Source organism: Fukomys damarensis, unplaced genomic scaffold (assembly GCF_012274545.1).
Source record: "Fukomys damarensis isolate Sample0158 unplaced genomic scaffold, DMR_v1.0_HiC HiC_scaffold_16, whole genome shotgun sequence".
In the NCBI taxonomy this organism is placed as follows: Eukaryota; Metazoa; Chordata; class Mammalia; order Rodentia; family Bathyergidae; genus Fukomys; species Fukomys damarensis.
This window is the reverse complement of record NW_022900928.1, coordinates 110,790,280-110,804,741: the sequence shown is the minus strand read 5'-3', so window position 1 is coordinate 110,804,741 and position 14,462 is coordinate 110,790,280. Positions and strand designations below refer to the sequence as shown.

At 35.9% G+C, this 14,462-nt stretch overlaps 1 protein-coding gene across 1 annotated transcript in view; it reads right to left on the bottom strand.

Annotated features, from left to right (window-relative positions):
- Positions 1-6,159: 6,159 nt before the first annotated feature.
- The window catches only part of Cps1 (carbamoyl-phosphate synthase 1), a 159,930-nt gene continuing 151,627 nt past the window's right edge, over positions 6,160-14,462 (bottom strand). Inside the window, exons 36-39 of the mRNA XM_010616046.2 lie at positions 10,208-10,267; positions 9,041-9,153; positions 8,040-8,169; positions 6,160-7,212 (exon numbers count right to left, since the gene is read on the bottom strand). Of these exons, the coding sequence (XP_010614348.1) occupies positions 7,114-7,212; positions 8,040-8,169; positions 9,041-9,153; positions 10,208-10,267 (402 nt within the window). The 3' untranslated portion in view covers positions 6,160-7,113. The remainder of the gene's footprint in view (positions 7,213-8,039; positions 8,170-9,040; positions 9,154-10,207; positions 10,268-14,462) is intronic.

Here is a 14,462-nt window from a genome sequence, read left to right as displayed (position 1 = left end):
ACTTTCAGTCCAGCAAAGGAAACAATAGAATAGGAAAAAAATTGCCAGCTACTCCTCAGAAAAAACTAATATTTAGAATATATAAAAACTAAAAAAAATGCACTCCTCAAAAGACTCAAATATAATATTCCATATTCAAACAAAATTGAAATGAATAAGCACTTCTCAGGAGAAGAAATCAAATAGCTAAGAAATGTTCAGCATATTTGGTCTTTAGAGAAATGCGGATCCAACACTGGGGCTCCATCTTACTTCAGAAAGAATGGCTAACATCAAGAACTCAAAAAAAAAAAAATGCTGAAAACAATGTGGGGGGAAAAGAACTCTTCTATCTTGTGTGTGAAATGTAAATACAACTACTACGGAGATTCCTCAAAAAAATTAAATATAGAAAATCCTTTGACCCAGGTATGCCTCTTCTGGGTATCTTCCCCACAGATTCTATACTTTGCATACGTGAGTTTATAGCAGCCCAACTCACAATAGCTAAACCCTGGAAGTGGTTTATGAGCCCATCAACAGAGGAACAGGTAAAGTAAATATGGTAGAGATAGATTGATAGATAAACTATTCAGGCATTTAAAAATGCATTTGAATTGCTTACTAGGAAAATGGATTTGGAGACCATAATGCTAAGTGAAATAAGTCAATCACAGGATGAGTAATATCACATAGTTTTCTTATATGAGAAAACAAAAGTATAATTAATTTAAAGAGTAGAATACAAGATGGATGAAAGGAAACAGGGCTATCGACTTTGTACAGTTGGGAAGGGGATCAGGGAATCAGCTGAGACAGGAGGGTGGGGAGAAGAAGAGGAAGTAAATAGGACTAAATGTGATACGTATACATAACAATTCCCCATGAAAAATGTATCAATCATGTATCTCAAATATACACTAATAAAAGTGATATTGAAAAGAAATGATTAACAAATTCAAAATAATGATCCTGGGCCAGATATTTAACTCAGTGGCACCTCACCTGCCTTGCTAGTGAAAGATCCTGAGTTCAACCCCTGGTACCAGTCATCATCATCATCATCATCATCATCATCATCATCATCATCATCCATGTGCAAATTATCTTCAATAGAGAATTTAAGTAAATATTACAATACTATTAAATTATTCCATATGCATTTAATTTGCAGTATTTTGTAAGGTGATTTGTAAAGAGTTAGGAAAACACTAAGTGGGATATATCTCTGCATAGGTCTAAAAATCCTGCCATATTTCAACCTTCAAGGCATTTTTACCTAAATAAAAAAAAAAGACCACTAAAGAGATCACAGAACACTCTTAAATTTCAGAAAGGAAAACATAGTCACCTGAGCAGTGTATATTAGAACATAACTTTTATTAACAAAATAAAATTTTCAAGTTATCTCTGTCTGTGAATAAGACATTTTAAACTTGGTTTCTCTCCCCTTTTTGCATATTTTCATTATGGTGACAACATTAAGCTTTGTGTGGAAAATAGTCTTTAGAAGACACAAATATCTTAAACTTTTATCGAGATGGCTAGTGCTGCATACTTTGATGAACAAAATTTCTCCCTGTGGTTCTGTGTTTCACCTAAGAAATACATACATAATTTACTAGGCTAATCGTTTCAGAAGAAATGGACATTTACTGCTCCTGGAAAAACCTGCATTTTTGTTTTGGTAAGAAATTAATAATTTTCTTTCTGAATACAAGTTCTTTACAAAAGTCATCAAGACTCAAAATGATCTTTAAGCAACAAAAAATCATGCACAAATGGTACTAATTTTGACGTGCTGAGATTTTTTTTTTCTATTGCTGCATTGATCTCAACAGCTGCGGGTACTTAAATTCTCTTCCTGGAGCTCTTGCACCCGACATTATGCACAGAGAAATAGAGACAATTATTACCAGTTTTTCATAAAGCCCACAGAGCCACTTGAGGGAGCACAGACATTCTTCCTCCTCCCACATTACCTTCTCCTAACCAGTTGCAACAGCTTCTCATATAATTGAATGGTAACAGTCATTAGGAAAAATGAATTTTTTGATATAAGAACAAAGGAAAAGAAGTGGTAAGAGAAAAAAGGAAGAGAAATAAAGTTGAGTTAGTCTTTTTCAAGCTAAGAGCATCTCGAATGGCATATAATGAAAGGCCTTTGTCGGTTTGATTAGGTGTATGTGAGCATTTATGGCACCTGTGACCACAGGGGGCTGCACCAGCAGCCAAATGGTAATGCTGGTGTGTAATTACAGAGCTCTTAACTGCATTCAGACATGGTTTGTTTCTCTGATAATTTCCACTTTCATTGTTCAAGAGGCTACGGACACTGTAGAAGCTGAGGTTCAAGTACCTGCAGCTGTTGAGATTAATGAATGTTGTAGCTGTTTTAAAAAGTTTTCAATAGGAATGCTGCTTAAGAGGAAAGTTTGACAGAAGAACATTTAAAATATTTTACTTACCTTTCCAAAGCTATAAAATCCAAAATTTATAAATGGGTTGTTCTTTATTTCTCTTCACGAGCTGGCTGAGCTCTTCACCTCAACCTATAGAACCCATCCTTCTTAGATGCTATTAAATTCTCTGTGCGGAGAAAGTGACTTCAATTTACTACTCAACTCTGCAGACATAGTAGCTATGTTGTCTGCCCTTGTGATGTATAACAAATACAGACATTTAAAAATGTGTTAACCTGTTTATGTGAAAGAATAAATGCATTCCAAAAGAGCAAAGTCCTGGCAAATCTGAACACAAACATGTTTTTACTTTCTTGAATTTTCCTCCTCCAACCAAAGGTTTTGGATGTATTATTTATTTATATTACACTCTTTAAATTTTTGAACATCTAAAAACAGAAACTATTTCCTTTTTCAGCACCACGGACAGCGAATCCCCCACCCCCGCATTGTTTCACCAACACAAGACAAAGTTTATTTAGAAACAATGTTGTCGGGTTAATTATTATTGCTCTTCTAATTTTACAAATAACATTCAAATCAATATAAAATTGGGAATCTCTACTGTCAGGAGCAATTTTACATAATTTTGGGGGAAAAAAATCATGATTAGGGCCTAGTTTTCCTATCTACAGGCCAGCTATGGGCGTGTCGAGACATAACTCCATCTTCACCTTTGGTCACAGCTAAGACTTCAAGAGTCCCGAGATACTGTGATACTCCACAGCAGGACTACAGCAGCTGGAGACATCCTGAGAGGAACCAAATCTTCATCTGCATAGTTCCTCATTGTTCTAGGATTTCTGCTACATTTGTCTCTCCCAATGTACTGAACTCTCTGTCCGGAGACATTTGTTACATTGGTTTCTCTAAGTGTACTAAATAAAGGTGTGGCAGCTCTATTTAGGGCTTCCGTCCTTTCTGCCCAGAGCAGCATTAATCAGGCCCAAAGCTCAGCTTGTCAAAGTCTCATTTTTCTTATATTTCCCGTATAATAAGTTAATTCACCTTGTGCTATCATGGCTCACAGGAGACTAGGACTTACTACAGAGGTTCTAGTAACAACATCCCCTTCCCCTGTTCCCCACACTCTACTAAATTGCTACAATATAGAAATTATTGTGCAAATTTGAAGTAATTTCAAAGTATGAGTTACATTTCTAAATCAGCCACAAACCACCTATTCACTTGTGGGTAATCTTTATCTTTTTCTCCCTGTGTTTTCCCACATGCATATGTGTGTATAGATGATAGAGAGATTCGTGAATGCATGAGAGATACTGCTTTGGTATCGACATCATTTAGCTGTGTTCCTCTAAAAAATTCAAATGTGGTGATTTGGTTACTTAGGGTAGTGGTGTGAGAAGCGTTGTGGGCCTTTAAAGGTCAGGAGTTGTGAGTGGTACTTGGTTTACTGGGAATGAACCCTTGGGAAGAAGATTTTTCTAATGAGACTGGCTAATTCTGAAAGAGTGGGATTTTATAAAAGCCTGAGCCTGACTCTAGGTCTTTCTCTGGCTCTGTTTGGTGATGTGATCTTTCTCTCACACCTTTCCACCTTGATAGCAGGAGGTCCTTGCCAGAACCAAGCTGGTTCCAACACTATCACTTTGCAGTTCCAGAACTATGAGCTAAATAAATCTTTTTTCTTTATAAAATTAACCTGCCTTTGCCATGTTGTTACATTAACATGACCCATATTAAACTCCTAAGTGAAATAAATAAGTCACACATGTGTAAATACCGAATAGTTTCTCTGGTGTGAATAATCTGCAATAATACGTAAGATCCTAATAAGATTACTGACATTTAGAAATGGGAAAAAAGGAGCTAAAGGTGTAGGGAAGGTGGGGTGTGTAGGGGAAGGGTAATAAGGGAAAAGAAAAAAAATGTGAGATAATGAAAAGATGAAAATAAAGTGTTTGTAGATGGGGAGGGGAGGAGGGGTTGAAGGGAGGGCAGGGGTAAGGGGAAAAAATGAGAATCAAGACTTGTCATGTAGGGGTACAAGATCCCAACGATGAATGTCACTGTACTGTATCCCTAAAATGTACCAATAAACTCAATTAAAGCTGAAAAAAAAAAAAAGATAATTTGCTGGGCATTTGGCTCAGTGATTCTGCTGCCTGCCTCACAAGGTACCAAGTTTGATCCCTGGTACCACAAAAATAAAATAAAATAAATAAAAAATATTAGGTAGATAAATAAAAAGCATAAAGCAATGAAATAAAATATTACCAATAGGCAAAATGGATTAAGTCCAAAAATATTTCCAAATAAAAAATTTAACATATCATATTAAATATGCCATACCTCAACTTGTGTCTCTAGCCCTCTAGAAAAATCTCATGAACTAGTCATATCAAATTACTCATAGTCTCCTTAAAAGAAGGGCTTTGCCTATAGTCTGCCTTGGGAACTATATGACATTGCTCCAGAAAATGTAGGAAAAGTCATCTACCTACTCAAAATACCTTCCTTTGATCTCTAGAGACAAATCAAGCATCTTCTCCACCATGAGAAATGATTCTATGACCATAATATCAGAATAAAATTTCCAAAACAATGAAATTGTATTTTGTGTGGCCTTGACTATGTTACTTAGCTTCTGGCGGCTAAATTTCCCTGTTTATAATATAGATATAGCATTGCTCAGGGGACTTGTGGGTTAAATCATTTAAAGTACTTAGAATCAACTGAGAAATAGGAGACACACCATAATTTTAGTTATTTTGATAGTAGTGGTGATGGTGGTGATGATCCCAGTGAGAAGTAGAATATTAATAGAAACAGTAAAATAACAGGAGTAAGAGTGATGATGGATATACTAGACAAAACATCACAGGAATTTATTAAATATTTTCAGCCAAATGAATGATCATCAATTGCACAGTTCTAACATTGCAAGGAAGCAGTAATGAATGTCTCACTGGTAACAGACAGTAGAGAAAGAAAAAAATAATTTGAAACACTTTTAGATAGAGCAATATAAAAATGGTAATCAACAGATTCTGGGCTGAGAGAAAAGGAATAAAAACTGTTATGGTATCACTGTTGTAGGACCTTTACAAAGCCATATTTGGGGGATTAAATCCAGGATATGGCATCCCTTTGGCTACTGACTCTATCAAATAATATAGGACAGTTTCTAATTGGGTTGTTACTTTTTTATGTTGTGTAAGACATTTGATTTAAAGTACTATGTACTCATAATATATTGGAAAGGATCCAGATCAAAGGGAGGATACAACCACATAACCGTATTATAAACTTTATACTGTGACCCATGAGCAAGAGAGGAATTAGAAAAACTGCAGTAGCTAAAGCTTTACTATTTCCAACATTAATTTTATAATATCCTGTATGAGTTTATATGGGGAAAATAACTCTAGGAAGTAGAGGTAGAAGAATCACAAGTTTAAATCCATCCTGTGCAATTTATCAAAATACAAATATAAAAAGGAGCTTTGGTTATAGCTCGGTGTGAAGGCCATGAGTTCAAATCCCAGTGCCACAAATAGAGAAGTAGATATGTAAGGGGATGGATGAATAGATGGATGAGAGGAGGAGAGGGACAGGGAGAGCCTAAGAGAGGGAGGGGATGCGGGGAGGAGAGTATATGAGCAGAAGCAGTGTGCTCCTGGCCTCAAACCCTGTCTTATCATAGAACTGAACTGTATACCACTATTAAGTAAATGAATACATTCAGGACTATAACTGCATTGTCTCAATATTATTTTATTAAAAAGTTCACAATTAAAGTACTTGTAATAACACAAAACACTTAAAAGCAATAAAGGCTGCCCTGAAAGAACTTTTCTGGAAACACAGAAGGAAAGATATTTAACATGTCCACAGTAGGACTCAGTAAATCGACAAAACCTATCATCTGCAGAGAATTACTAGGACATCTAAATTATTAGCACAGAAGGTCAATGACACAAATCTAAAGATTTCACTTGGCCCAGAATAAAAGTCAAAGAAAATAAAAAAAGAATGTAACCATGTCAGTGTTTTCTACTATCTGTCAATGTACTCCGAAAAACAAACCTGGAAGATAGCACTCTTTAAAAAAATCTACAATCTAAAGCTCTCTGTCATATTTTTCAAATTCAGTATCATGGAAGGAAAAATGATCTTTCCCAGATAGGTAAGAATGATTATCAAAAGGAAGCAATATACAAACATCCTAATGGAAGCGTTCATAAATTAAATCTATATTTCTTTTTTTACCAAATTTTATAGTGCTCTGCCCTGTTAATGTGTCCTGAGTGTGGCAGACACTCTTTCAAAACAACAACAAAAATGTGTTTAAAGCACAGAGAGTTCAGAAGACAGAATAGCAGCATTTCTATCTCGATCGTCGTTAATCAGCACCATAAAATGTTAGCTCTAAGTCCACAGATAGATAAGCCTAGACCACCAAATATAAGGCATTAATAAATGGGTGAAAATCTCTTGAAGAACAAACTACTCAGGAAAGACTCAATAAGATTTTGCAAAATAGACTAAAAACCATTTAATTGTGAAAGATACAGAATAAAGTAGTATAGCATGAACTACAATAAAGTTTTGTATCAATATTCATCTCTGGGAAACAAAGCTAGGAATCGGTTCCTTTAGATAAACATGGCTCAGGTGATTTAAGAATGGAATTGTGGCGTTTGCTTTTCTATGCTGCTTTTCCGGCACTGTATTGCCTATAGTGGAAAAGACTCTTGGAGTCCATGTTACGAGATTTCTGCATAGCCTCAGCAAAAAGTTTGGTCACCTGCAAAGAAAATGTTAAGAACCTTAGCAACCCACACGAGATGAAAGTGAATGTTGAAGGAATTGGGAGTGAAAAGTCACAAGTATTTGCTCCCCATTTTCAAAGAGGAATGGGATGAAAGGCATAATTATTTTTTTAATTGAATGAGGACTTTCACCCACATCTCAGACTTCATCATGAATAAATGTATTTCTCCCCACATAGGAACTAACACTGATTTAGGATAAGAACAGAATGAACAGAAAGTTAATGAGTCTCAAATCTGTGAATCTTTCCATATTATATTAGGTGGGTCATGTACAAATGAAAGTGAACATTACTAATATAATCATTTTCTGTGAATTGGACAAGCACTTGTACTACATCTGGACTTTCTATTATTAACCTGTTTCTTTTATGTAGGGTCTTTCATTTAGAAATAGAAGTGGAAAAGGTTGTATCTTTATTCCATTCCACACTATAACTTCATTTAAAGGATAAGTGAATGGGTAATGAAAGCACCAAGGCTATTCATGGATTTTGATTATCTCAATTGCTTGATCACCAACTGTCCCATGTAGGCTATGACTTACCATGTTAGCATTATTACTATGAATCTATTAAAAATTATCATCTAAAAGAATTGAGATTTGTTATCTACATGTACCAATTCCCCACAGTCAATGTAATCATTATGTGCTGTAAACACATACTCATAAAAAATTAAAAGTTAAAAAAAATTCCCTCTCTTCTGAATTTACAAGGAAGGGAAAGGAAAGATTAGCACTTTCAGGGATAGCCTAGAAGTGAAACCTAAATGCAGCCTAAATACAAGGGAAAGAACACACCTGAAAATTAGTGAGGAGAGCAATTCCACTGTCAACAGCTGTCCTTCGAATCACATAATTATCATGAACAAACTTAGTGTTGTTGTTGGGAAGATTAATCACTAGGTCAATGCTGCCATCTCTTATCAATCTGGAAATATAAACAAATATATACTTGCCAGTGAGGCGATGTGATTTTATATTTAGTTTTTAAAATACTAACATAAATTATTCTGCTAGCCATTTAATATTCTGGAAAGACTGAGAACAATCTTACAATGTACCCATGCCACTTAGTTTTGTAAGTGTTGATGCCTTGTGATCTGGAAGGTAAACACAATGTGCTGAAATAATGTCTTACAAAATCTAATGATGATATGGCCTAAGACATACCAACTTAATAAGAAATGACCACTCAAGTAATCCAAGGAATGACATTATCATAGTGCTCAACACGGTTTCCTGCATGCAACAAGTTCTCAATAAAGTGACCGATTCATTGATCCACTGATGTGCAACCTCACTGTACTGTAGATGACCAATATTACATTATTTATACATACATATGTGTGTCATCTATAGAAGTCTGATCTGAAATATATAAAGTGCTACATTATATCCTTCATGCTTTTAATTGTGTCTGTCAAAGAAAGCATTTTTATCAGGAAATATTTTAAAGATGTTTCATACCAACACATACCCAGGTGATAGTGTGTGCTCTATAGTAATAGAAAATATTTTTTTTCTTTTTTACTGAGTTTATTGGTACTTTTCAAGTATACAGTACAGTTTCATTCATCATTAGGATCTTGTACCTTTACCTGACAGATCGTGGTTCTCATTTTTGCAAATATAATTTAATAAGAGTCAAACTTGACTATCATCCACACTTGTTAGATTGATTGGCTAAGAGAACTTTTAAAGGACTTGCAGTTAAGTAAGGTGAAACATTTGTATCATGCTACCAACACGATTAACCCTCTATGCATTAACCAACTCAGAAAAAAAGTTCAATTTCTTACTTTCTGATGGAAGAGAGACTAGGATTCTGTCCCTCCTGAGACGGCCACGCCACTGGGGTGGCAGGAACATTGTTGGCATTCAGCCAGTCTGATGTAGCTTCTGTGGCAAAGAGCTGCATTTAAAATGGAAAAATTCATTACTGTATCAGAAGGAATGATTTTGTAGCTCCAAAGCTTCTTGGTGCATATGCACCATTGAGATCCTAAAGAAGAAACTGATAAATATAAGAAACAATATTGTACCAAGGATACAGATTTGGACTCAGATTTCAGAGGCATGGGCACTTTAAAAACATTAAAGGAAGAAATTAGGAATGTCAACTGTAACTGTTTTTGTACAAGAGAAAAATATAGAATTATTCTGGCTTGGACTTTTTTTTAATCACGTCAACAGAACAGTATGGCCACAGGCCAATGCTGAGCCATGGGAATAATGTTGCTTTAGTGAACCCAGTTTTGTTAGGAGATAGTCATTGCAAAGAGGTTGAGCCCATAACTATTATAGCTGGAAAGTATGATCTCAAATGGAAACAGGAAAGTGAAAAAGAAAAACACATGGAGATGCATCAGAATTTACTCTCAATTACTCTTTAGCTGATCTAAGTTTTCTTAGCTGACAATTTCCATTGAGTTTGTAATAATCTTGTTAAAACATAAAACTAGTTTTTCTATTCTATTCTCCTGAAGACTTTCTTTTTAACAGAAACACCCAAGTAAGTATTTTAACCAGACCTGTGCCTCAACACAAGGGGGTCAGTACACAGGAGGGAGCCTTCCTAGGCTAATCCAGAGAAAAGCTGGGAAGTACGCTTACATAACAGAGCCAGCCTGTGTCAGGAGGGCAGGGCTGAAACCAGGGAATCTTCTGGAAGGTGAGGGATAGGCATGTAAGTAAGGGTGCAGATCCCTCCCTTGCTTTTCTTAGCCACCCCAGGATCCTCCCTCCCTAAGTCAGGGAACAGTAGCATCTGAAGTGGCCGGATTGGGGAGAGGGTGCTGCTCCAGCTGGCTGCACGCATACTGAATGTCGAAAATACAAAGTTAGTTAGACTTCGTGAGGTTGGAAGTTTAAGCTATTTCTGTTCCTGTTTCTGCAGTATTTTGTTTTGTGGGCCAATTTCAAGGCTGAGAGAAAACTACTTGAAAAACGATGATAATACAGCTTACCTTATAACCTTCATTGTGTAGTTGTTCTGCCACACCAAGGAATCTTGGACGGAATGATTGCTGAAAAGGAATTTGACAAAATTAATTCCCTTGATATGCATGCTTTTTTATCTAGTCATATGCAATATGGTGTTCCCATCACTAAAGACAGTGTTCATTCATAGGAAAATAGATACATATTGAAGATATACTCCTAAGTGAAATAAATAAGTTACTCATGTGTAAATACCGAATAGTTTCTCAGGTGTGAATAATGTACAATAATACATAAGATCCTAATAAGATTTCTGACATTTAGAAATGGGAAAAAAGGAGCTAAATGTGTAGGGAAGGTGTGATGGGTAGGGGAAGGGTAATAAGGGAAAAGAAAAAATGTGAGAGAATGAAAAGATGGAAATAAAGTGTTTGTAGATGGGGAGGGGAGGAGGGGGTGAAGGGAGGGCAGAGGTAAGGGGAAAAAATGAGAATCAAGACTTGTCATGTAGAGGTACAAGATCCCAACGATGAATGTAACTGTACTGTATCCCTAAAATGTACCAATAAACTCAATTAAAGCTGAAAAAAAAAAAAGACAGTGTGGTATGTCACTGAGTGCTTTATATTCAAAGACAAGATTTTTTTCTTTTATCTTGCTATAGTGAATTCCCATTTATTCTCCAATAAACAAGAAATTCCATCCACACTGTCTTGTTTGCTGCATTTTGCCTTCTTTCCAAACGCTTTCATTGCCTACTGAATCCACTCAGCCTTTGTCTGTAAGTTTAGATCCATCGCAGTTCTGTGTAGGGAGAATTTCAGAGACCCTTGGCTTAGGACCTGAACACCAAGTCTGCCTTGCTGCTTGTTTTTTCTGCTCTAGTTGCTGAGTTCTAATTTTTGTATAATTTTGTATTAGCCAACTATCCTAGTGACTCATGCACAGAACCGTGCACTAACTCAATCAGTTGAAACTCGATTTTGCAATTACTCTAAGGTAATAAAAGATTGCAGAGTCACTAAGCTACATATAAAATCATGGCTTTTCCATCCACTCATCGTGTGAGCTTAGAAAAGTGAATGTCTTTGAGTCTTTTTCAATTCTAAGAGAGTGATGACAATGGTATTTCTCCTTTGAGGCCCCCAAATTTATACACCACCTTGACATTGAGCATCTTAACCTCTCTGTCACCTTTTAAAGGAAACAGAACCTGTGTCATGGAGTTGTGGTTGTTCAATAAGCCAGTTTATGAGAAAGCACGAACTGTCATTTTACACCTTAGCCGTGTTTCTGGCTCAGGAATAATACTCAATAAATATAAATTATTATCATTTAAATAATTGTTCTTTCTAGACTTTCAGAGGCTATTCCTGTCCCTACATCCTAGTTACCAACTCTGGTTCCTCTACCAGCTTAAAACCTAAACCGACTTCCCTGTCGTACATGTATGTTTGACCTTCACGCACACTTCCCCAATATTACATCTCCCTGGCCAACTGTTTTTGGTAGTTAACTTCTGTGTCCTTCCCAGGGCCCCAGCTGGAAGATCTACTTTTCACACCCTGCCTTCTCTGGACTCCTGACCACTGCCATCCTGGCTTCACCACTTCTGAACATCCCTTCTGTTAGAAACACATGATATTTGTAATACAGTAGTCATGATTTAAAAAAACAAACAAAAACAAAACTCAAAAAACAAAAAATGAACATACAAAAAAGACTAAGTGACTATTGAAAAATCAAACCTGGACCTTGAAAAACCATGACATCAACATGAGTGTCAGTAAATGAACTAAAAAGAGGGTTTAAAATCATATATAATTGAAAACATACTAATCCTTTAAATGGAACCAATTTGCTTGCTTCCCTTGTGAAGTCTTTAAAGTAATGGTGCAGTGATTAATTTTGTAAATGCCTTGTTCTCTATTTAAAAATCATGCTAGTGCTGATCAAAAAAATCAGGGCTATGATCTTATTTCAGAGACATAAACTAAAAGTAGTGGTAAAGCATACCAAGATTCTTGCACAATTTTGGTAATGCTCAGCCCATAAAACTTCCTAATATTTACATGCAGAAGTTCTCTGAGAACAGATCTAAATCCAAGAAAAGTCCCCAAAGTCTGTGTTCAAATATAAAATTCTTTCAGATTTTGACCCTCACAATGCCAGAACTACAGTTTTATGAAAGGGAACTGTTGGCAAATAGAAAAGATAAATGGAATAGGGTGGATCTTAGTGAAGGCAGGCTCAAAGGTTATTCATGACAGTCTTCTAGAACATGAATTGTAACCATGCCCAGGATATATCTTTCTGTTACCACTCAGAATCAAACAGGAAGAAATGAGCTTAGATATGAAAAAGCTCATGAGTAGACATTAAAAAATAAAGAGATAAAAAAAACAGAGAATAACTCTCACTGACAATAGGATAAGTTAATGAGTTAACGAATTAATAAGTTAATGGTAGTCTCTTAAAAATACATTAGGCAGAAGCACAGGAAACTCATATGTTCAAGTTTGGTCCTGCCTGGAAATGAAGGGACTGAACTGGAAGCCGTTCTAGGTTTCCCTTGTAGTTTAAAGTTCCTCCATACATAACAAATATACATAAAATATTCAAATGAATCTTTGTATTTTGTTGAATTTCCCTAATATGCAACATTACAATTGCTAAACACAGAATGGACCTAAGTAAGTACCAAATCACACTAAGAGGCCCAATATAAAAACTGTTCAGCAAACATTAACTAAGAGATGCATTCAACATGGTCATAACTATTTTCAATCTCTTAAACTTTGTTCTAACAAGTCAGTGAAAACAAGGTGATAATAAATTTCTAAAATACCATTTCCCAAGTAAAGTGGCTCTCAAACTGTGTTTCCCAAGCTAATAACATCAGCATTAACTGAGAATTTATTAAAAATATGAAAACGTGGGCTCCCCCAAGATGTATGGAATCAGGAACTCTGTGCGGGGGTCCCAGCGCTTTGTCTTTTCACAAACCCTCCAGATGATCCTGGTGCACACTTAAGTTTAGAAGTGGGACATAATGAGCCTGGAAAGACAATCCTTCATTCATTTCACAATTTTAGGTCAAACTGCATTAACCTTGGCCAAAGTCACAATGAAAAATGTTGCAGGAAGAGTTCTAGGACGTAATTTTTCTTTCTCATTTTAAAGTAAAATAAGTCAGAAAGTCCTCGAAGACCTGCAGACACCAGGCAGAACCTCATTATGGAGCTGCTTCTGTGCTGTCCCCCAAGTGGAAAAGATAAATATCCAACATGACAGTATTGGCAGTTCTCAGCCAGGGAACCACTCTGCCTTCTGGTCTGGGGTGTTGGCTTCCACGGACACATTATAAACTTCTATCAAATATGTATTGAACACTTGTGACACATAAAACAGCCTCTCTACAAAAAGAAATTACAGCTGTCAGCTTGGATCTGAGTAGCGTCAGATTTAAAAGCTGATTGAAAATACCTGTGTAAGAAACCATTTGTTACGAAAGGTGAAAAGTACAAGCTGATTTATTTTCTTGAAAATGTTTATAAGGAAGAAAGTCCCTTAAAAATGAAATACATATATATTTTCCCCAATGATCATTTTAACATTAATCCAACTCCAGGCAGCAGAACAGAAAGGTAAGTCAATACCAAGTGATGCCCACAGATTTTACAGGGACATCTGGATTGACAACTCTGTGGTTGTTCCTAATGATGCCATATTGAAGATGAAAGGTTATTCATGTCACTTGGGGTTGTCTTTTCAAATAAAATGCTTGCTTTGTGTTTCTGATCAATGCTGAAGCCGCAGATGTCAGGTTGGTGCTTGCCACTTTGCAAGCATCACTGAATGGCCCAATCAGAGGAGAAAAAACAGCAAGTGCTCTTGAGCTACTCTAGACTCAATCATTTATTGTTAAAGAGTGTTCTAGAAAATCTCAAAACAAGACAGATTGCCAACTTATAGCAACTAAAAATAAATAGCGATGGAATGAAAGGTGGTTGGAACTACTGCAAGAAAATCAAGGATGATATTGTTGCCACATAAACCTGTATTATTAGACCTTTCTTACAATAGAAATGCCCTGGCATATTGATGTCCCTGGGTAGAAACACAGTATCTGTTATAGTTAAGGTAACAAAATCTAAATCCTGATTCTTTTTTTCTCCTACGTCCTAGTTATCCAAGATTAATGTTTTAAGTATATCAAACCTCTCAGGTAATTTGACCCATGATTTTTTTTTTTTTTTTTTTTTTTTTTTTTTTTTTTTT